At 42.4% G+C, this 25,131-nt stretch overlaps 1 protein-coding gene across 2 annotated transcripts in view; it reads right to left on the bottom strand.

Annotated features, from left to right (window-relative positions):
• Window positions 1-13,848: 13,848 nt before the first annotated feature.
• The window catches only part of EFHC2 (EF-hand domain containing 2), a 64,142-nt gene continuing 52,859 nt past the window's right edge, over window positions 13,849-25,131 (bottom strand). For both annotated transcript variants that reach the window (XM_064151876.1, XM_064151877.1), the window contains 2 exons: window positions 17,355-17,460; window positions 13,849-14,171 (listed from right to left, as the gene is read on the bottom strand). In XM_064151876.1, coding sequence (XP_064007946.1) covers window positions 14,076-14,171; window positions 17,355-17,460 — 202 coding nt within the window. In that variant the 3' untranslated portion in view covers window positions 13,849-14,075. The remainder of the gene's footprint in view (window positions 14,172-17,354; window positions 17,461-25,131) is intronic.

Here is a 25,131-nt window from a genome sequence, read left to right as displayed (position 1 = left end):
AAACACTCCTGTTTTGTGAGGTCTCTTCTTCCCCAAAACCTGGTGTTTGCAGCTTCCACCGTTGCTTCTCTGGCATGCTGACAAGGGATGATTTTAATGACAGTCAAGGTTGAATAATAGGAAAAGGCTTATCAATTCATCAGGATTTTCTACCCAGTTTGGGGTATTCAGTCAAGTGCCAGTAATTCCTGTCACATTTTCTTTCACCACAGAGCCTACCATGCACTGCTAGCAGACTCATGAACAAAACAAGGGTTACCTCTGCCAGAAAAAAAGTCTACTCAAATGTAAATACAAAGCCTAGCAGAACATCTCAGGCATACAAGATTGAACTTGAATTATTGCTGTAGCTGTAATTGAAGGCTGGGTTATTTTTGGTCATAATATTCAAATCCATAATCATGTTGGTTTGCTCCCTCACCTCCCTCCAGCACCTGCAGAAACCTCTCTGCTGACCCTAAGGCCTCTGGTGAGATTCAAGGCAGAGCATTTGGTCAGTGCCAGCCCTTACATCAGTGACTGGCACCCTTTCATGGCTTGCACGTCCCACTTTTAAAAGAACAATTACTGCCATGCTGTGAGTTGAATGACAAAACTCAAAGGAAAATGAACTTGAAGATGTTTCCCTAGCAACTGCGTGCAGCAGTGCCCCACCAGCCCAGCATCAGGGCATCACACTTCCAAAGGAAGAAAACACTGATTGAAATCTTCACCACTTAAAAGGCAAGTGCAGCCTGGCACAGACACAGACCACACTGGCCAGCACTCAACTCACAACGCTGGCTCTTTGCTTACGTGGAAGAGCAGTCTGGATAAGGAACAGCTACAGCCATGAACAGATGTTCAGGGAACACAACAACCTCTTGAACTGGCCCTGAGAATAACAAAAAAAAGCTTAACTTCAATGTTGTTAAAAGAAATCAGATGTCCATTATCTCTTTCTCCTTCCATTGCTGCCCTTTCTTGCTCCAACACTAATTTTAGTATATCCTAAGTACCAAGCCGGCTTCAATCAACCAACACACATTCAGTCATCCGAAACAAAGGCCATGAGCTCCCCGTGGGGAAAGGAAGGTTTACTCACTTGACTGGAAACATCTTTGTGCAGCAAGTCTTTCCCAGCCCTTCTTGCTCATCCTTGCTTGGCGTCCTGGTGGACAGCAAGTTATGCATGGGACAGCAATGTGCCCTTGTGGCCAAGAGAGCCAATGGCATCCTGGGGTGCATCAGGAAAAGTGTGGCCAGCAAGTCTAGGGAGGTTCTTCTCCCCTCTACTCTGCCCTGCTGAGACCATAACTGGAGTACTGTGTCCAGTTCTGGGCTCCCCAGATCAAAAGAGACAGGGACCTGCTGGAGAGAGTCCAGCAGAGAGCCATGAGTATGACTGGGGGACTTGAGCATCTGCCCTACAAAGAGAGACTGTGAAGCCAGGGGGTGTTTAGTCTGGAGAAGAGATGACTGAGAGGAGATCTGATCAACATCTGCAAATATCTGAGGGGTAGGTGTCAGGTAGCTGAGGCCAGTCTCTTTTCAGTGGTCAGCAGCAGTAAGAGAAGGAACAACAGCTACAAATTGAAACACAGAAGGTTTCACCTCAACGTGAGGAGAAACTTCTTTACAATGAGGGTGGCAGAGCACTGGAACAGGCTGCCCAGAGAGGCTGTGGAGTCTCCTCTCTGGAGACTTTCAAAACCCACCTGGATGCACTCCTGTGCAGATTGCCCTAGGGGATCCTGCCTTGGCAGGGAGGTTGGACTCAATGATCTCTGAAGGTCCCTTCCAATCTCTAAAGTTGTGTGATTCTGTGATTCCTAAAGTGGCCTGACTCCTGGAAACCACATGCCATGGTGCAACCCACGCTTTCTTCCCTGGCAGACACAGAGGTTCATATTTTCTCTCCACCATGCTACCCAGGGCAAATACAGCGAGCAACACGATTAGGAGAAGAGGCAACAATCCCATCAGTGACACAACTACCTCTTACTCACATAGAATCACACAATTGTCAGAGTTGGAAGGGACCTCAAGGATCATCTTTAGGGTAAAGAACTTCCCTTAAATTACTATCATTTTTTTAACAGCTGTATTCCAGTCCACTGCACAAAGTCAGCATTTTATGCTGTGTTTTGCTTTATTATTTTCCAGAAGGACAATAACCATTTCCCTCAAGGATGCTGTTCTGGTTTGAATATTTAGGCACAGAGGTGAAAGGCTGCTATGATACCAGCCTGTAAAATCTACTTGCACTAGTACATTATCCATTACTTGTACACCTGTGTGCTAGTTTGAAGCTAGGTAGAACGTTTTGGGGAGAAGGATTAGATCACAGGCTGTGAAAGAGAAACAGTGCTGATGTCTACTTCACTCATAGGCTTGCTGAGAGGTATGAGAACAAGAATCCAAACATAGGTAAGGCACTTCTTCTGCTTGGGAGCTCTGAGCTCTGTTTCTCTCTCTAGCCTCTCTGCCATCTCTCTGATTAATCCACTTTGCTTCCTAACCCCCTGGCCGAACCTCCATTTCTCCTTGGGACTGGGATAAGGTTGATATGGGGGGGAGAAGGTGGAGGGTGGTTGGGAGCCCCTCCTGGGGACTCAGGTTTCTGGGAGGGCTGTTGTGTTTCTGTATTACCTTTTACCTTGTATATCTCTGTATATAACTGTATATACTGTAAAAATCTGCTTGTATATTGTGCCAGCTGTAAATATAAGCTTCATTCATATTTCCAGAGCTGGCTGAGTCTGGTCTGGGTGATTTCCAAAGTGTGGGGGGGGCAGGGAACACCTAAACCATCACAACCTGAGATAAATGGAGGATTGTACCACCCCAAGAACAGCTTTCAGTCACCTGTGCTGTAAGTGTCCTGTTCCATAAGCTTGAGTTCCATCTTGAGGATTTGGAAACACTGAAAATGCTCCTCAGAGGTGGCAAATTGATTACTTTCCTTACCTCATGGATGTTTAGCACCACTATCACGGATTATATTAGCACTATTAGGTCCCCAGAATTGTACCTCACACTGTGATTTATGGTTTACCTGGTGCAATATGAGAAGCATTCAGCATGCTGAGGCAGAGAGCACTCAGATGTCACCAACAGGTCATTCTTACAAAAAGGAATGTGAGGAGAGGGAAGCATTCCTCAACCTCTGTGCAGCTCTTCCTCCTGCTTGTTGGGTGTTAAGACACCATTCTTTCTTTCTCTAGCTCTCCACGCATCATGAGTAGGAAAAGCTCAGCCAAGGGCTTTGCAGGGCAAGGCTAAACAGTCTTAGGAGTATCCTCAGACTTCAGCTGTTGAGGCAGGAGGAGTGCTGTGCAATGACCCTGACCAGTGAGAAAGGGAGCACTGCTTCTCACACGGGCAAAGTGGTGGGTTTGTGGAGCTGGGCAGAGCAATCCAGGAGGCAAAAGAGCAATCAAAAAGCAGAAACTCCTCCTTGTCGAGGAGGCAATCGTGCAGCCACTGAGCCTGCTGTGGGAGAACAGTCCCCCACTGCCTCCCGAGCCACGTGTAGGGACTTGGACACACCATAAGAACTGCAGCCATCTGCAGGCTTCCAGTTACAAGTTTCCAAGCTAAGAGAAGAGCACAGTCCCACTCCATCTAAACAGCCAGGAACATTTCAGGAGGCTTTGGAGCACTTCATAACCACGTAAGATGAAGTCAAAGCCTGAGAAGTCCATTTTTCTTCTCTGTAAGTCTGCTAACAGCCCACCCACATATTGAGATTAAGGTGTGTGCTTTAGGGTAAAGAAAAGCCATTCATTTTCCTCTTGCAGGCACTCCTCACGGGAATTTCTCTTACTCCTTCAGCTCCCTTTGTTGACAAAGGATGATAGAGACATAGGAGATCAGACAGGTGGACTTTTTTCTGTGATGCAGAATCTCAGACCCTCTCTTCCTCATCCACATACTCACAGGGGATCAGGAGCACTATCTCATACCTGCAAAGTACTCCTTTTCTCATTCCTGTGCAGTTGTGCTAGCATTACCTGCAAAGCCTCCCTACTAACAGATTGCAGCCTGGACTGCAGACACCATCTGTCTCTCCTGTCTGCACGAGGGTTTGATACAGCTTCTCATTTTGATAGGAGCCAGAGAACAGATTAGAAGTGGAGAAGTTCTTGGTTCAGTTACAGCTTGGCCTTTAAGTCCTTTAGACCCTGTACCAAACTGCAGTTGGTTTGCTTAAGGAGCTAAGTGCCAGATTCCCAAATCTGTGCATTTGCAGTACTCCTTTTTCAGCTGGGACCTGCCAAGATCTGACCCAGTCCTGGCACCTGGGTGCTGCAGCTGGAGTATGCAGACCCTGAGATGAGTTGAGGGGTTTGTGTGCAAAAGCAGGAAAGCAGCAAATGAATTGCCTGTTCCCAGAAAGGAAAGCCAAATCCTGTTCCCACAGAAATTAATGGTGAAACTATTGGCACCTCAGCAGTGACAGTTCAGGTCTTTTGTGGTTGCTTGCCTCCTGAAAGGAATTTTGCTTCATTAGGATGCTGATTCTTTCTAATGGGAATATTTGATTTGCTTCGGGTCTTGGGTTGTCCTCATTATATGGTTGCCAACAGGGAATCGAAAAGGGCAGCTATGACCCTGCTGTGAGGCCCAGACACTTTACCAAGCAAGAGTTACTGTGGGGCAGGGGCAAGAGGGAGTGCAGAGGCAGATTCCCCAGGGGAGTGCTCCCGGTTTGATACCATTGTTATGGAAACTGTTAGAGATGAGTTCAGGATAACCCAGGAAGGCCAGTGAAATGTAAATGGCATGAAGCCCAAGAGAGACCATATTTGCTCTCTACTTACCAAGCTTCCACAGAACAAAATGTCTGAGTTGAGAAAATTACCTTTCCTGGGGTCCTAAAAGCCAAACTCGCTCACGCAGGCACTGCAGTAGTTTAGCACTTAACCCTCTGTCCCGGTTCTATATTATAACCACAGAACAGCAAAAAAGTAACTAAAATAGGGTACTGGGTACAAAAGAAAAATCATTTAAAGTATCATTCCATTTGTTTGCTGTTGCAGTGTATAACCTGCTGCACAAACTGTTCTTCCCTTCCTTTTCTCTGCTCTGGCTGCTGGCTAGTGCCTAGGCATGGCTTCACTGACCTTGTATAGCAGTTTAAGAGCTAAGGCTCTATTTTGCTTCTAAATTATAAACACGAGAGAGGACTTTCTGGACATTCTTTTCTTTTGCATGGTCTAGCCTAGAGCTCTGTGGTAAAGGGTTGGACTTGATGATCTGTGAGGCCTCTTCCAACCCTGATAATACTGTGATACTGTGAATGAGCAGGGCACTGGTTGTAAAAGGCAAATAATGAGCAAGTCTAGATCGTTCCCTGGTTTGCTGATTGGTATAAAAAGCCTATACACAAACAATCTCTCACTCTTTGTTCCCTTTGCCTTCTGCCTTACACCTCCTCCACCGCTCCTCTGTGCATGGCTGAATACTAACCTTGACTGACCAGGTAACACATGAGATCTTGCTTGGTTTTCTATCTGGGCTGAAAGAGGAAGGTGGCATTGGCCCTTTCTGGGCTTTCTTTGTCCAGAGGAGGTGAGGATTTGATTTCTGTATTATTACTACATTGTAAATGACTGCATATAAATACATGTAAATATGTAGTTTTGGCTACATGCTTATAAATTTAGCTTGCTGTAAAATACAGCTTTATCTTACTGCCAAACCTTCTGAGCTAGTCTGGTGATTTTGTTTTGGGGGTAATTTCAACCCACCAGAGGTGTAAAGGTCAGGAATCCAGCAGCAGCAAGGAGACAGACACGAATCCCAATAGCCACTTGAGAGGGAAAGAACTCTCACACAGAAGCGGCAAACCCAGAAGATGTGATGCAACAAACAACAAATGAAAACCATAAGTGTCACCCCAGGATGAGTTACCTGATGGCAACCAGGAGGAGAGCAAAACATTGGCTTCCTTGTGTACCTCCAGCTTTTCACATGCCATTGATCAGAAGACTGAGAGGAGATCTGATCAACAGCTATGAATATCTGAGGGGTGGGTGTCAAGTGGATGGGGCCAATCTCTTTTCGCTGGTCCACAGCAATAAGACAAGGAGCAAAGGCTACAAATTGGAGCACAGAAGGTTTCACCTCAACATGGGGAGGAACTTCTTTACAGTGAGGGTGACAGAGCACTGGAACAGGCTGCCCAGAGAGATTGTGGAGTTCTCTGGAGACTTTCAAGACCTGCCTGGACGCATTCCTGTGCGAATTACCCTAAGGGATCCTGCCTTGGCAAGGTGGTTGGACTTGATGACTTCTGGAGGTCCCTTCCAACCTCTACAGTTCTGCAATTCTGTGACTAGCAATGACAAAGCTTCCTGCATTTTGACAAAGACAAACAATATGACTTTAACAAGAGAGGAAGCAATGTCCCCCAGCGGTAAAGCAAGCTGACCAGACAGAAGTGGTTCGCTGTGCAATGATTTGCCAAGCGCAACAGTGCCCTACCACGCTGAAAAATAAAGCTCTGTCTTTTTTTTTTTTGGACAAAGGAGAGGGTTCATTTTCTGTTGCAAATGGCTTAATCACTTCCCTCAGATCCAAATGGAAGCTACGAAAGCTCTGCTTGGGTTAGCCTCCAGGCAGGGAGATGCTGTTCTCTAGAACTCATGTAGATGTTAGAATAGGGAGGGGAAGCCAGCAGCCAAAAGATTCAAAAAACTACAAGTCCAGAGACTTCAATGAGGCTTTTCCATTGCAAAAATGTAAACCATCTAACAAAGAAAGGGTAAGTACATTGACAGTCACTTCTAGAGAAGATTTTGCTTTCATTTGTCCAGTAGGGAGAGACAGGGTGAGGATACCACCAGCACTTTTACATACAGTCCTTGTGTGCAAATTATTTCAAATGGGAGCTCTTGCTCTTGCCCTGCAGACAAAACCAGAATGCATCACAGTTGCCAGACCACCTGGGACATGGGGAGGAGAGGAAAGTTCCAGATGGGTTTTAAGACAATACATTTATATTTATATAGCCGGAATAAATGTGGGTTTATTGTTTTTTTGGCTGTTTTTTCTTTTCTGAGATAGCATTTCCCTTTGTTTTATCTAGACCACCAAGAAAATAGGGAGGCAGAGAATTTCTGTTGCATTAATAGTACTGGTGTTTATGGTTTGGGCTTTTATGAACTTGTGGGAGCTGTTTATTGAGTCATAAAGTCTACTAATGGGGATATTATCTCTGAATTATATAAGTACTACAGTATTTGGGTTAGTTAAAAGAAAGGTTTAAAACAGTTACACACTTACAGTTTGTCTCAATTACCAACATGATCCCATAATGGGAATTTAATTGCTAATTGTTAGCTTACAGCGCAGAAGAACTACACTAACAACACACAATATACAGCCTGTATAAACATGTCCAGAGAATTCCACATTGCCTTCTTTCTCTGCTACCCTCTTGCATGGTGGGTTTTTATCTTTTATTACAATGACTTAATTCCTAAATGTCTCAAATTAGGGATTCCTAATGCCAGAAAAGCATTTCCACCAGTGCTTCATTCAACAGATTTCAGCAAGCTGCCTGCACACACTTGAGTGCCTCTGTGCAGAAGGGATGGCCTTATGCATACGCTTAAATACTTCACTAAATTAGGTTTTCAGAGAGAAATCATATTTTGGTTTAAATCCTTGAGTAGCTGGAGTGGAACATGACCAAGACCCACTGGCCAGAACCTAAGTCAAGCTCACTGCCTTGGTTAGACCACACCTTGAGTACTGTGTTCAGTTCTGGGCCCCCCAGTTTAGGAAGGACATTGAGATGCTTGAGCATGTCCAGAGAAGGGCGATGAGGCTGGTGAGAGGCCTTGAGCACAAGCCCTACAAGGAGAGGCTGAGGGAGCTGGGATTGGTTAGCCTGGAGAAGAGGAGGCTCAGGGGAGACCTTATTGCTGTCTACAACTACCTGAGGGGTGGTTGTGGCCAGGAGGAGGTTGCTCTCTTCTCTCAGGTGGCCAGCACCAGAACGAGAGGACACAGCCTCAAGCTGCGCCAGGGGAGATTTAGGCTCGAGGTGAGGAGAAAGTTCTTCACTGAGAGAGTCATTGGACACTGGAATGGGCTGCCCGGGGAGGTGGTGGAGTCGCCGTCCCTGGAGCTGTTCAAGGCAGGATTGGACGTGGCACTTGGTGCCATGGTCTGGCCTTGAGCTCTGTGGTAAAGGGTTGGACTCGATGATCTGTGAGGTCTCTTCCAACCCTGATGATACTGTGATACACTGAGGACAGCCAGGTCCACCTGCTAAACACAGCACTGAGTCTCTACTCAGCAGACCAAGCTCCAAAATAACCCCACGAGAGGGATCACATGCACATTTGTTAAGGGTTAAAGTGGATCCCTCCCCCAATAGCTTATTGTTAATCTGCCCTAGAGAGAGAGGGAAAAAAAAAATCACTACACCTCAGGATTCAGAAAATCAGAGAATGAAATGGTATTTTTACAGTCAAACTAAATATAACAACATAGGCAAAATAAACTGTTACAGAATATAGTAACCTTAGACACGGTGAGGCTGGAGTAAAGGGAAGCAGTGAAGCAGCAAAGCAGCAGGTCAGAACAGCAGTGAGGGGAGATAGCAGCAAATGCAGCAAAAGCAGCAAGGGCCAGATACAAGCTGGCCTGTCCCTGACATGTTCACCTCTTCAGAGACTCCAGTATTTCTCCACTTTACAATGAGCATCTAAGTTTCTCTGTTTCTAATTTTTTTTTAGGTCCAGGCTAGAAATGTAGCTCAAACGGCCACAACATTCAGCACATAGCCTGGATTTGAGCTCGTCTTTGGCCAGTCTGCTTGGCTCAGCTCAGACTACTCAGAGCTGGCTGAATCTCTGCCCTTTCTACACTGGCTGTACTCACTGCAGCATGGCTGCAACACACAGCAAGGATGGAGATCAGCCAAGTGGTCACTCTACTTAACTCAGTGCTCCTCTAGCAGTGCTGATGGACCCCAAGGGTGGGATTCATCTCACCCAACAGCAATGCAAACATCTACATCTACCTAGTTTTTTCATAGCCAGCGCAGAGGAAAGGAGGCCCCTATAGGTTAGCCACTTCCTAGAGGTGTCTGTCACCCTTTCATTGACAAGTAAGGGATGCAGAGAGCTAGTGCAGGTGGAGACATCTGCACTGAAGACTTATGTGAAGAAATGGGTTGTAAGTCTCACCCATAAGCCTCATGTTAGGTTAGTTGTTTCCCACCTGCACCACAGTGGCTCTGCCAAAGGTTTTCCTCCTGTCTTTCAACAATGCAGTTCTTCTGACAGACCTGCCTTTGAAAGTGGGAACTCACTCAAGTACTGTTAGGTGATACAATGGATTTTTGCTGTCACAGACCATCCCACCATGCTGCTTGCCAGGGATCTGCATCAGATTTCTGAGAAGTTTGTGAATCATCTCTTTTACTGTTCTTTGTTTATAGTTCTTAATATGAAACTACCACGGTGAAAGAGGAGAGCAAAGAGGACAGATGACCAATCTGAAGGGCAGCAGAGGATAGCTACTTTATTTGTGTGTAATACGTACCAGAAGAAACTTCCAGATGATTCAGAAATGACCAACTGCGAAGAAGAAGAGTTTATATAATCAATAAATATCCTTCTCTAAATTAACTTCCTTATCTTGGTTTTAAACTGTACATTGGAAACTGGTAGGGACAGGACTTCCTCTCCACTCCACTCTGGCTTGTTTGACTATTGCCTAGAATATGAGAACTGCTTTTGACTGATTCTAAGTCAACACCCTGAAAACAAACAAACAAACAACGACCAAAAAAAATCCACACCACACACACACAAAAAAAAACCAACCAAACTAAAAAAAAAGCCAAAAAAAAAAAGCCAACAGAAAATCAGGGAATTAATTCAGAGCTAAAGTACCTTAGAAAAGCCTTCTTTCAAGACAGTTTTCTTTCAGATGTTATCTATGCTGACCTTTAAAACCTAAAAATTGTTTTTAAACTCTGACTGAGCCCAGATTTTGGTATTTTTCCCTCCTGATATTATAACTTTGTCACAAATGTGCTGCTGTTTGGTGTCTCTCTTTGTACCAGGGTATCAAAGCTCAAAGAGGAAGAAATGTTGCAAGTAAATATGCAATAAATAAGTTGCTGAGGGTGCAGAACATTAAAGATCCAATGTTTCCCTCCTTGTCACAGAATAACTTGTGTGACTATAAGATGTGAAAATCCTGCTACTGATTAGTTCCATGTCTCAAACCGTAGGAACTCATTAGAAGAGTCCAGGAAGTTGAGCGGGTTACTACTGGTGATATACAGCCTGCTGCTGCCTGGATACCATCTAGTAACCAGAAATAGACAATATTTTAGTTACTGTGCAATAACAACTTCCCCACAGAACATTTGCTTTCGTGAAGCAGAGACGTTTCCTGGGCTAAAAGGACAGAGAGAGCAGACACGGGAGTCAATTCAGCTCGAACTTTTTCTGTGAAGAGCTTTCGTTAAGGATCAAGTCACATCTGCACGGGGAGGACTTCAGTACCTTTTCATTGATGTAGGTGAGCATCTGCCTGATGATGGTACAGATGGCTCTGCCTAGGAATATACAGTGGATGCCTGTAAAACAGACAGGACACAGGAAAATACTGCCTGGTGAGAAACTTCATTTTTGTCCAGAGATTGGCTATGGCTGCTTGTGGCTACCATGTCTGAGAGGCCCATCTGCTGGTAATCTGAGTAGCTAACTCTGAACTGGACAGGAACAGAAGCCAGTGTGAGGTCATGAGCTAACCAGCACACCACTTACACACAAGGACTGTTCCCCTTTGTTGTTTTCAGCCTGCCATTTGCTTGCAGCAGCAGCTATTCCAGAGAATTTGAAGCCTCTTATTCTCAAATGCCAAGCTGAGGAAACAAAAATTAACACAACACACAGCAGATCCCAGCAGTGAGATGGGGAGCTGGTACTGTAATGAGAACCTCTTTGCTCCCACCGTGGACAGCAGAGATACTTGTGGAAAGAAGATATATTTGGCTCCCCTACAGAGATTGAGAGCTGAGATTAATGGCAACTGTGAGGGCTGCCTTCCCCTTTATGTGATGCATGCTTTAAAGCTGTGGCCTCCTGCCATCTTGAAACTTAATCTCATGGTATTGTCTTCGTTTAGGCCCCTCATCGGCAATGTGAAAACAGAGAAGAAGTTAGTGGCAGGATTAGAGGAGAGGTTGAAATATTCTGGGCAGCATATGCTGTAAGTCACATTATACAGAGGGTATTATTGCACTGTTCATTGGCTAGGGCTTTGCCTTCTGGAAGCACTACTGGTTGTGAAAAAGAAAACCTGGTGAAAAGTGTTTATGACACAACAGACCACAGCATGTGACATTTTGAGAGCACAGGGGCAAGCACTGAAAATATTTTTGGGCTTTGCCTTGCATCTATGAGATCATTTTGCGCTCATCAGTGTTATGCAAGATGCATGGGAAAAGAGGAGAAACAGAAGTGAGAACAATAATTTGGAAGGGCATTAATAAACATCCTAAAATTACTGTCATCAGATGATCCATTTCAACCTTAAAACTGAGTACTTCAGTCTCTGAAAGCTGTTTGAGACTCCCATTGTTTGAGAAGTGAGAAAACACCTTCTATTGTCCAGGTCAAATTTATTTGTGGCAAATGATACCTATTTGTTCTTAGACTACCAAGGTTCTTAACTGAAATAATTACCTTTCTCTCTTGGCCCTAATGTATTTGCAGAAAGCAGTTATATTCCCTCTGAGACTTCACTTATATCACTAAATAAGCCAAACTCCTTCAGTCTCCTTTCTTTTGGTGACCTTTCTAGTTCTTCTCCACACTGGTTCCAGTTTGCAGTCACCCATCCTGACCATACCAGATCATGACTAAACAGATCTATACACAGGGTTCCATGTGACATTAAATTCTATTTCTTGTACCTCTTTTTTTTCTGCAGAAAAGAGGCTACTCTCTGTCCTGTGCACATAAAAGCAAACAAACTAAAGTGAATTTCTCATCTCTGAAAGCTACTTGGGGAAGTTGTAAAGGTTCAGTGTCACTCTCTCAGATGTTAGGAACAAGTTCTTCACCAGAAGGGTGGTGGAATGCTGGGACAGGTTGCCCAAGGAGGTTGTTGGGGCCCCATCCCTGGAGATATTCAAGGTGAGACTTGACAGGACTTTAGGCAGCCTGATCTAGCTGAGGATGCCCCTGATGACTGCAGAGGGGGTTGGATTAGATGACCTTTAGAGGTCCCTTCCAATCTAGACCCTTCAATGATTCTTGAAAACCTTTGGCTGTACAAGACTTTCACAACTGATATTTAGGGAACACAACAAATTTACAAAGGCCATCACATTTGAGTGTCACACTCATTCATGTGGGCATGTTTTTAAAATCATCATATTTAAACTGGCTTCAACTGCAAGTTGTTATTGTTTTGGCTCCTGAACTCATCCCTATGGCAAACCTTTTTTCTTGGATCAAAAAGCAATACAGGGTCTTGCCTATCAGCTGAAGCACATTAATTTTTTCAGCTTTCTTTTGATCCCCTATGAGTGAAGCAGACATCACCACTGTTTCCCTTTCACAGCCTGTAATCTAGTTCTTCTCACCAAAACATTCCAGCTAGCTTCAAACTAGCACAATAGACCATCACTTACCCATTTTATTACAAGTATCTTCCCAATTAGCAGCAATACTCACAATTATGCCTTGTCTCAAGACCTTTTTTTTTCTCATCAAAAAGAGCAAAACACTGTCAAATGCTTAATATTTTGCCATATAGAGGGAAAATAATTTCTTCTTAGGAGCTGGGGGGGGTTGTCTAGAGAGAATACATACAATCAAAAAATGAATTTACACTATCATGCAAATGTGCAAGCAAGTTGATTCTCATTGGGATCATATTTGAAAGGGATTATGAAAGATACATTTGTACTGAATTAGGTTGTTCTTTGAACTATTTTCTTTCCCTCAGTTTTCAGATTTAGATACACTGAATTCTCATCTTTCTCAACCAAACACTTCCTCCCTGGACTGTGATTTCAGATTACAGAAAGCTAGGGGTTCTCAGTCCATTGAATATGTGAGTTTTCCAGCCACTAATGGAAATGTGCTGGCTCACATCTCCTTCCTCTACTCTGTGGAACGGTGGTGGATGAGCCAGCTCCTTCTTTCACCTCAGCTCTTCCCTTCTTTCAAGTGGAGGAATTCTTTCTCTCACAAAATCACACAGTTAATTCAAATCTGACCATGGCTGTGAGCTGGCATAAGTTTAAAAAAATATTGAAATGCTAACAGGAACTGCAGTTAGCCATTGCAATTTTGAGCAAAAAGAGATGTATCAGTTGATTTTCAAAGGGCAAGTACAATGCTACTGCAAGAAAGTTGCACACTAACATTGCACCTTTTCTTCACACGGGTCTCACCTAAGTGACCTTGGGTGGATACTAATCTGAGACACATTTCAAAGAAGAAGCAACGACTGATAGCTTCCATGCTGTGCTTGTAAAACATTTACTGCTACACTGGAAGGCTCAAATTATCTCTGATACCAGAGCAACTTTGTACTGTGCTAAAACCTTGCTAGGATTTTTCTCCATAAACTAACAAACTTTGACACAAAGAGTACTGGAGCATCAACACAGGGATATAGCAAAAACATAAGCTAAAAAACAAGAGAGGAAATGTGAATGGATTAACTTCTTGTGTTAATATGGTCCAACCTAATATTTTAAGAGGTCATCCCACAACCTCTGTTTGCAGAATAAAGCAGGGTTGGTCTGACTTTCCTGTTTGACCCAAAGATTTCTCAATACTTGTAAATCCTCCATGTAACCAGACACAAGGATTAGAGGACACAGTTTTAATTATGCTTGTATTAAGTATGAAAGAATACTGCTGACTTAGAAAGAGTTACAAAACCACATAAAGTATACAGCTATGTTGGAATAAGAAATTAAATGCAGTAAAATCTATATCCAATTTTGGTTTTGCTTTCTGAGGAATGTTTTCAGTATCTAAGTAAGCTTTGGAGCTGAAGCACTAATCCAAAAGCAGTGTCTTGCATAGACCAGATTATTCCTCCTTGCCAAACAGATCATCTAGAAGAGGTAAATACTTGATCCTGTTCACAGGAAGGGAGGGTGGTTGTCTGCTCCAGTCATCTTCATTCTGAAATCAGTAACCCAGAGAGTATCTTAGAATACTGAAAATAAGAATTATTAGAAGTTGGCCAACATAAATGAGCTGTTTAATTTCTACACAAAAAATAGTGGAAAAGTGGATGTTCATAGAGCACATCCTCTACATGTATATTTTTAACAATCTTGTAGAATATTTTATTAAAAATGTTTTATATCATTAGCCCTTTTGCAGATATTTTCAACTTAAATAATGTTAGATTTCCTTCACTGTGACACTTGAAAGTCTTGCAAGCCATCTAAGCATTCACACAAAAAAACATGCAAAATAATGAAACTGAACAAAAGACAGCTAAACAAGCAGAATTTCCTTGCTGAAATGTGTCAAATGCAGGTATTGTAGCCCCAGAATATTCCTGTCAACTCGTGGTGAGTCATGAACAGAATGACAATTGGATTCTAAAGTGGAGCAAGACTTCCCCTCTCCAATTTTCTCTTTTATACGGATATCTTCATTAAAATATTCTTGTATTGTACCAAAGATAGCCTAGATATTGCAGATAACTGACAAAATCATAAAGGCAATAAAGCTCAGAAAATTACATTGGTCTGAATTTGGGTGCAGTTCATTAAAAACAGTGTTGTATGTCAGTGTGGCAGTCACAGGAAGGCTTTGGGGCTGGTGAAGAGTTGATGACCTCAACATGATGAGGACTGACGATAATGTTTATTGATGCTCTTCCTTCCTTTTTGATTTCACCTCTAACTGTTCTGCCGTAACTCCATGCACTGTTCTCAACTGGGGCCCTTAAACATCAGCCACTCCTAGAATGACCATCCACAGGCTGTCCTCCAAGCAAATATTTTCTTCATATCCATGCTGATCAATTTCTCTTTTGTCTTGTTTCTCCACAAATGTCCTCTTCAAACTACTGCTTGCTTCACAAGAAACTCCTCCTTCACACCTTCAACTTGTGAAGGCTGCCTGTTGGTTTCACTGCCAATTGCACCCCACCTTCACCCCACAAGAGCCAGCTCCTTCCCTCACCTGCCAGAAATCAGGTCACAATGGCTATGTAATGAAGGGGAAAAGTGGTCCAACACATACAACAGCAAGAGTAACTGCGTTTCTGCTTTTCAACCTTGCTTTCTGGTAGAGAGCTTAGCACCAGCTTCGAGGAAAAAATCCTTTAGGCACAGGTTCTGACCTCCTTTTTGTTTCTGTGGCATCAAGGCTCATGAAGCCCCTTATCCTGACATAATCTCTTGAGAGCAGTCACTGTTTAAATACTGAGTTATAACTTAAGCACAGAATTACTCTGTAAAAACAAAGAATACTTACTGAACAAAAACTAATGCACACTTTGGACTACAGGACTGCGTAAAATATGTGGAAGGAGTTTGATTTTATCCGCATGAGATGGAAAAGCCCTTCTCCAAGACAAAGTGAAGAATAAACCATCAGGGAAAGCAGAGCAATCTAGCAAACATTGGGCCCTCGGTAGACATCAACATCAGTTTGAGATGCTACAGAAAAAAAGCTGGTAAGCCAAGAAGGAGAGAGGAGCCAGGCTAAGAGCACACTACTTGAGGAATACTGCTTTAAACTACGTCACTGAAGAACTTGAATTTAAAGGAATACTGTGATTGAATAAAACCAAACACATTCTGTACAGCAAAGCAACACACTGGCTAGGCCAAACCAGGAGAACTATCTATTGGCAGAAGATGCTACAAAGATTTTTGAGCATCAGCATAATTGCCTTATGCACCACCTATTTTAAAACACACTCAGCACAAGATGGAATGATCAGATTAAACCCTGCAGTTTGTTGATACCACATTTTTATTTACCCTAAGTAGCAAGCTGGTGGAGATATGTAAAGTTGATCCACCTTGCTGTATGCCTACCAGTGATGTGGTGTATTATGGAATCACAGAATCACTAAGGCTGTAAGAGACCAACCAAAGTCCAACCAAAACCCAACTATCATGACCACTAAACCGTGTCCTAAAGCACCACAACTACAGCTTCTTCAACACCTCCAGGGATGGTAACACCACCACCTCTCTGGACAGCCTGTTCCAATGCCTCACCACTCTCTCAGTAAGGAACCTTTTCCTAATGTCCAATCCAAACCTCCTCTGGCACAACTTAAACACATTTTCTCTCATCCTAACCACTAGTTACTTGGGACAAGAGACCACCACCAGCCTCACTTGGCAGAAGAGACCAACAACAGCCTCACTACAACCTCCTTTCAAGTAGTTGCAGAGAGCAGTAAGATTTCCCCTTAGCCTTCTCTTCTCCAGACTAAAGAACCCCAGCTCCCTCAGCTGCTCCTCATATGACATGCCCTCCAAACCCCTCACAAGTCTCACTGCTCTTCTCTGGACACACTCCAGAACTTTGTGTACTCTGGTACCCAGAACTGAACACAGTACTTGAGCTGTGGCCTCACCAGGGCCCAGTATAGGGGCACAATTGCTTCCCTACTCCTGCTGATACAAGCCAGGATACCATTTGCCTTCTTGGCCACTCCACTGGTTCATGTTCAGTCAGCCATCCACCAGCATCCCCAGATCCTTTTCCACTGGGCTGATTTCCAGCCATTCTTCCCCAAGCCTGTAGCATTGCTTGGGGTTGTTGTGATCAAAGTGCAGGACCCAGCAACTGATCTTGTTAAACTTCATTCCATTGGCTTCAGCCCATAGATCTCTGCAGAGCTCTCCTACCTTTGAGCAGATCAACACTGCCACTCAGTTCAGTGTTACTTAGATTCTAGAGACTTAAAAATAATATGTAGCTATTTTTCTGCGGTGTCAGTGGAGTTTAAAGTATTTGCTTACTATCAGCACGCAAACAGATCATTTGAAGTGTGACAACGATATTTGTGGGTGAAGCATTATTCACCCTCATTGTTCATGGACAAATAACTCCCTATCCCCTTCTCTTTTTTGTTTTCCTTCCAGAAAAATGTCACAAAGATGTGACACCTGCTAGGCAAAGGGTATTACAGGGCTCCTTGTCCTCTTTGACTCCTCTGCCTCATTCTAAATCTCCCAGAAAAAAATAATTACTTGAAGAAAACAAGCACAAATACACCAATATGAAAACCACCGTGGTCTCCACTGGATAAAGAGCTCATGTTAAAGCTGGACAGGTGATACCAATGTACTGTAGCATGCCTTTGCTCAGAGACACTGCTATTACCTTGGGAGGAATCTTTATTGTCTGGAAAGCAGGGATTTGATTATCTCTCCAGTTCAGCCCATCCACAAACTTTTTATACTCCACTTGCTTATGGTCATCTTCAAACCTAAGAAGAATACCCATAAAATGATTTAAGGTGAGAGGAAATGATCAACAAAGTTGTATCATGTCATCTACAGCATATTAACACATAACCTTTGGGATAATATTTGTTTTATTCCTTTATTACCAAACACTGGAAAGAGTACAGAAAAACACTCTCTCAGTGGTTGGGATTTCTGTATCAAACATTCTGTTCCACATTTTTATACCTTATTATTGTTTTTCACAGTAGAATTCAACCTCTAAGTTTTACTATTTTACTTTTGAAGGCTTGACCAACCATTTTCAATATCAGGATCTCACAACTGGTCACAAACACAGAGTTAGGGTGATCCATTTATGATTTCTTTGTGTAGAAAAGAGGCATGTAGAATTATATGAGTAAGCTGAACTAACCTGCTCTAAATGGCTTGGATAATAATTGTCCTGAAAATAAGCAATCCTTCAAAAATACTGTTTGCACACACCTTGGGATAGGTTTGCAGTTTACAAACACACAACTCTAACTTGCCAAATAATAGCCAGACTTAAACCCCACAAACTTTGTCATTTGCTAGTTGTTTTATGGCATTGTTCTCTACTTCAATGGAATACATATGTACTTGTGTCATGACAGTCCCCTAAATGCATGAAGATATACATGCAGCCAGCTAAGGTCTACAGGTACATGGGGAACATGCTATCTCCCTCCTTCAAACTTCTAAAGCTATTACCCTGCACTAATGAATGGAGTAAATGGAAGCAGATTTGCAAGCCACTCCATTGTTCTGCTATTGATTTGGATGAAAAAGCCTCAGAAATAAAGTCCTCATTTTAGCCAAAACCTTGGGTGACTTAAGCACTTGGAGAACCACTGTTACTTCAGTGGGTCTACTCAAGTGCTAGAAAGGTATCTGCAAGCCGAAACCACCATGCAAATCATTGCTGAAATGATCAGCTAAACTGCTCTGCAATACATACTGTACTAGCACACTCTGTGAATGACATCTGCCTCATCTAACACTACTTACAGGTAAAAGAAACCTGGTCTAGGCATATAAGCACACCCTGGAAGTGTCTATGCTTCACTGGGTCCATGGACAGAGGTACACAGCTAGCATGACTCAATACCTAGCTTTTGGTGGGAACCATCAAGTTAAACAATTCTGCCTGATAATACATTGAGACAAGCACTACTGGGGAGGAGCAAGATCACCTCCACAAAACAAGTAATTTTAAAAGATCATTTTATCTTGTTCTTCATTGAAGAACTATTACTGCACAAAATATAGGTCTCAAACCCCTTCAATCACTTCAGAGAGTTCTGGTAACAATTAAGCAAGGTACTTTGAGGGAGAGCTTACAGCAAAACACTGGGAAAACAATAATGGATTAAGAGGAGAAATGTATCTAGTGACAAAAATAAACTGCAACTCATCCTCTCCTTCTTCCTCCACACCTTTCATTTAATAGTCACCAGGAAAAATAATAACAAAATATACTGAGAACCATAAACAGAGATGTTAGTGATAAACTGGAATGTTAAGTACAGTAAGTTATGCTGAAGATCAAAGCAAAGTCAGCAAAGAATGCTACTGTTAATGGTATTAAAGAGGAGCGTGGAACACTGCCATAAGAAACACTCCTCTGATGGCTTGGTTCTTTGTAATAGTCCACACGCAGGTTAACTTTTCCATAAAGCCTTACTTTGGGGGAATACACATCAAATTTACTGGGAAATTATCCTTCCCATTTCCCAGGGGGTTCTTGTTTGCTTCAGGGTTTTTGCAGATAGCAACTGGGAAAAGAAAAAAAAATGCCTTACAAGTAACAAGACAATAAAGAAGCTTACAGCTCTTGGGAAAAAAACCCTATGGCACACACATTTTGACTATCAGAGTTGGCACAACAACTCTTTTTTTCCTTTTACTCCATATGTATTTATCATAGAATCAACCAGGTTGAAGAGACCTTCAAGACCATCTAGTCCAACCTAGCACCCCACCTTATCCAATCAACTAGACCATGGCACTAAGTGCCTCATCCAGGCTTCTCTTAAACACCTCCAGGGACAGCAGCTCCACCACCTCCCTGGGCAGCTCATTCCAACGGCAAATCACTCTCTCTGTGAAGAACTTCCTCCTAATATCAAGACTATGCCTCCACCTGACTACAACGTCCCTTCAAATAGTTGTAGACAGCAATGAGGTCAATCCCTGAATCTCCTCTTCTCGAGGCTAAATAATCCCAGCTCCCTCAGCCTCTCCTCACAGGACTGTGTTCCAGGCCTCTCACCAGCTTTGTTGCCTTTCTCTGGACATGTTCTGGTATCTCAACATCTCTCTTCAATTGAGGAGCCCAGAACTGAACACAGGAGTCAAGGTGTGGCCTCACCAGTGCTGAGTACAAGGGAAGAATAACCTCCCTTGTCCTACTGGCCACACTGTTCCTGATACAGGCCACAATACCATTGGCTCTCTTGGCCACCTGGGCACACTGCTGGCTCATCTTCAGCCTACTGTCTATCAGTAACCCCAGGTCCCTTTCCTCCTGGCTGCCTTCCAGCCACTCAGTCCCCAGCCTGTAGCACTGCTTGGGGTTGTTGTGGCCAAAGTGCAGAACCCTGCACTTGGCCTTGTTAAATCTCATCCCATTGGCCTCTGCCCACCTATCCAGCCTGTCACAGTCCCTCTGCAGAGCTCTCCTACCCTCCAACAGATCAACACCTGCTCCCAGATTGGTGTCATCTGTAAACTTACTGACTGATGCTGGACTCAATCCCCTCATCCAGATCATCAGTAAAGATACTGAACAGGACTGGGCCCAGCACTGATCCGTAGGGAACACCACTGGTGACAGCAGCCAAATGGATGTGGCACCATTCACCACCACTCTCTGAGCCCAGTCCTCCAGCCAGTTCTTGACCCATATCAGAGTGAAGCTGTTCAAGCCACAAGCTACCAGCTTTGCCAGGAGCTTGTTGTGGCAGACGGTGGCAAAGGCTTTGTTGAAGTCCAGGTAGACTACATCCACAGCCTTCCCCACATAATAGGAGATCAGGTTAGTCAGGCAGGACCTGCCCTTCCTAAACCCATGCTGGCTGGGCCTGATACCTGGGATTTATCTTTTAGTCATTGTGAAAAGGCAAAAGATTTAGTCTACTGCCAAGATGCAGAGCTGTGTAAGCATATGTTTATATATGCTGAGACAAGGAAGTTAAGGAAAGTATTGCTTCTGCCTTTGACAAACATTAACCAGGAGAAAAGCCTTCAATATGACAGCACTACAAAGTGAGATGACAACATGGGCATGAAGTTAACTATAACCAAAGATTTTAACATGGATAGAGGAAATGGGATTCCTAAATCCCATATTTAAACAACTACAGGAAGGAACTTAAAATATTACTGTAGAATAACTCAGAGAGAGAGAAAAAATCTGCTCTTTACATCTCTTTCCTGCTGTGACTTATTGTACCAATCTACTAAAAGCACACACTTGCAATTTGGCACAGAGTATCCAGATGGACTAAAGAGATGTTATCAAATTGTGCACTATTAGGACAGAGATGTCAGGGGTTGGAGTTAATACCACCGAAACTGACAGTGCTCTTCAGGAAAGGAAATTACATTTGTCTTATCAAGAAGATGCAACAAAGATCTCCTGAACTGTATTTCTCTTCAGTTTTGCCTTATGACTTCACCAATGCATGTGATTTTAGACCATGAAGTCACATCCCCCATCCTTATCATAGTTTGCAGAGCTTGGGCTTTTTCTCTGTCACTACAGAAATAATGGCACATTTCTGTATCTGAAAATGTATCCATGGTGAGTGAATGCTACTTACATTGTTTCTTTGCCATCAAGAAATCTTTAGCCCAAGTATTTATGTTGTTGTTGATATACATGCAGAGGGGTTTTTAATTGCTTGGTTTTGAATAATATATTTAAGAGGTCAATCTGATGATAATAATAATAATAGAGGAGAAGCATCATGCTTCTTTAGCCTTGGAAAAAATGCTGGGATTCTTTAGCCTGTTTGAAAGCCTCTGAGGAATACACCTAATTGTCATAAACTGAAGAAGATTTAAAACAGCAAGCACAAACTGCAGCTGATCATATGAACTAAGTAATGGCTACTGTCCTGTGTATACACTTGTTTACATCTTGAACAACTGTAAATTGAATCATCAGTTTCACAGCATACTGAATAACAGAAACAATTTCTTTTAAGAGAACTAAATACTAGAGGATCTCTTCATGGAAAAAGGCATAGGGAGTCTCAGGCATCAAAGTTAATCAGCAGAAGACTGAGTGCATGGCAAAGATTTTGGGATCATTTCAAGTTCTGCTCCAGCTATCAGGACACGATGCAGAAGGAGATGAGGGTTTGCTTCCTGAAAGGAATAGGTTAGCCCTAAAAAAGACTTAGCAGGTAGGCAGCTAAGTAAAATCAGGGAAAACTCTGGCCTGGCCTACTAGTGATTTGAGAACTGGCATGACCATGTAGGATGTCTATTGTTATCAGCCACTGCTGCCTGAAACGTTAGGGGTTAACTGTTTAAAACAAGCATCCCTCCAGAGTTCAACATTCTCACCCCAGTACTGTGGAGAGGTGAAGAACTATGCAGCTCTTTTTAACAGAAATTAAAAGCCATAGTTTTAAAAGCAGGGACATGCACTTCCATCTAATACCGAACAATCAACTTGTAATACTTGTAAGCTTGCCATTCATTCATCCTTCCCTCCATTTTTTCTTTCCTTATCTGCCAGTTGTTTATATGTCCTCTGGGAAGGGTATGCAACTTTCTAAGTTCTTGTTAGCATACATTCAGCATTGCAGTAAATTAAAAGAACCGAAAAAACCCCAAACTAAATTCATTACTTAAGCATTTTAGCAACATTTATTCATTAAACATAGCATAATTTTTTATTATGCCTGGATACATTTAAAGAATTATTTATAATGTCTAATGTAGTTTTCCTGTAGAAACAATTGCATACTATCTGCGTGGCTGAGTACATTGTTATTCAAAGTCTGCATTGCCCTGTGATTAAAAAACTAAGTGGAAAAAATGCAGATGGAGAAAGGAAATACTTCTTTGCTAACTCAGCTCAGGCAAATCAGAAAGATGCACACATTGTTGGGTACTTAAATCCTACTATTTCATCATCCCATGATTGAAAATATACTTCCAGACAGACAATATGAAAGAGTCTTACTAAACCTCAGTCTTTGGGTACAGTAAACAAAGGCATTATCAGGCATTGGAATGGGCCACCGAGGGAGGCAGTTGAGTCACCAACCCTGGAAGAGTTTAAAAGTTGTTTGGATGTGGTGGTTGGAGATATGGTTTAGGGTGCACCTTATAAAGTAGGGTCATAAGTTGGACATGGTGATCCTGAGGGTCTTTTCCAACCTGAATTTTTTCTGTGATTCTATGAAAGTTTTGGGTCATCTGGAGGTGAACACAAAACGAGTAACTTCTAGTCCCATCCCATGCTTTCCGTAAGTGATGGATCATTGCAGCATAATTTACAAATGTAAATAATAAACAGTTTAATAATAAAGTATTAGCTTTCAAAAAGGAAAAATAGAACCATTAAGTCCTACAGAAAGTCTTTGCCACCTGATCTCAGACAGCAAAGCTGAATAAACATCTAAGTTCAGTCTTCAACTATTATCTGATCCCATTGCCTAGCATTATTTTATAGCTGAATAGGGTCCAGCTAGTGCATTAACTATATGTACTGATTTTCTTAGGAATCAATCCAACAACTTTTATCATACTACTTTCTTCCTATACAAATACAGATACAGACAGTAGGAACACCACCACCGTTTGTTTTGCAAACAGCAGTGGACACAAAATTACATTGCACTACCCCTCACCCTGAAAAAAGGAGAGGAATATTGTTAACAAACTCTGCCCACACTGAATTGCATACTCCCTAGGAGTGAGTCTGCTCTTCGTTAACAATAAACCTGTCTGTTTCATGCTTCTTCAGTCTCAAAGAAAACTACAGGAAGCAAGAGGAAAGGAAAAGCCTCATTCAGCCAGTTCTACTCATTGATTTCTAAATAATTGGAAATTAACTCATATTTAAGAGACTGCACCCTCATGAAAAAATGACTTAAAAAGCATTGCCAACTGCACACATTCTTAATAAAGTGACAAACTTCCTTCTTAACTGCAGTGCAGCAACCTACCACATAAGCTGGAATCTTTTGAAGCCACTGACAGTGTAATTTAGAACTAGCATTACACACAGCAATCTATCATATAATGTACTGTTCACAATGACTTCTGAAGCCCAGCTTTTTCATATGGAAATCTGCAACACAGTCTGGCCATGGCTCCTTTACAGACAAAGTAAAATGGGGGTAATTTACAAATTCAGCTCTTATACAGGCTGAGGAGGTAACTTTCTCCTCCAACTGCCTGCAGAAAGAACCTACAGCATCTGAATCCAAATTCAGCTGTCACGAGGGCCTGACTAAAGCTGGGTGAAATCCAGCAAGAAAGAGAAGACTCTTGTCTTCCAAGCTTATCTCTAATTTTTATTATAGTGTACTGGGATTTTCCTTTTCTAACTGCCTATGTGGAGACTCTTTAGGGGAAAGAAATTCAACTACAGCTTTCCCTGGTATAAGTAATACCACAAACAATAAACACATTTCTGGAGCTTATGATGTGTGTCAGACTTGTCTGTTTTTCATCACCATTGAGTTCGTACATCAAAGAACCCCCCCAGTTCTTTGTCTGCCTATCTATTCAATCTCAGCCTTGATGAAGTGGAGACTATGAGAACCCCTTGTCTACAGGATGTCAATTGTCCTCCAATACTTTTTGTGTTGGGCAGCTTAGTGGGAGTTCTAAAAAATGAGGTTTAGATTGATGTAGAAATTCAGACATGCTTCTGACAACTAATGCTTGTAACCTAACTGTCAGAAGTGATGAATGGCAAATAAATTGCCAAAGTCTTCTATGTGGCTAGTGCAAGGAACTATTCTACAAGTTTTTAGCCTGGAAATAGAGGCTTTGTGAAAAATAGCCCCTTAGGCTTCTCAATGCAGTCTTGCTGATACTTATTTAAGCAAGAAGGCTTGTTTGCAACATGATTCCACATTTATGCCAAAAAAAGTCTTTTCATTATTTGATAAATCCAGATGCTTAGTTTCCTCCAGAAAACATCTACCTGAATGAATCCAGACATGACAGAAGACCAGACATGGTCTTCCTTTAACACAGTATCAAGGCATAGACAAACATTTTACATTTCCCACGAGGGAAAGAAGGGAAAGAAGATACCAATGAGCACACTATTAACCTGGCCAGGAAAATAAAACTCAACAAGACATGAGTGTTTGAAACACAACAGGTTACTCTGAACTTTAGCCTTCAATACAAGTGCACTGGAGTTCCTTTAACTTCTGTTCCCGTTAATATAGCTAGCCAAGCAATTTGTTTTTAAACCATTAAATGTGCTGTGGAAAAGTACTAAAACCATGCCAACAATCCTTTCCCTTTTAAAAAACTGCAATAAAATATGTTTCAGTTGAGATTAATTGGAGCAGGAAATCACTTTTCTTTATTACTGATAATGTCTACTTTATTCAAGGACATTTCATTGTCATTCGTCTTGGTATGTTTCTTAAAACTGACATAATGTGCTTTCATAAGATCATTGTTTT

The sequence above is a fragment of the Pogoniulus pusillus genome, chromosome 12, assembly GCF_015220805.1.
Source record: "Pogoniulus pusillus isolate bPogPus1 chromosome 12, bPogPus1.pri, whole genome shotgun sequence".
Classification (NCBI taxonomy): Eukaryota; Metazoa; Chordata; class Aves; order Piciformes; family Lybiidae; genus Pogoniulus; species Pogoniulus pusillus.
This window is presented reverse-complemented; position numbering and strand designations above follow the sequence as displayed.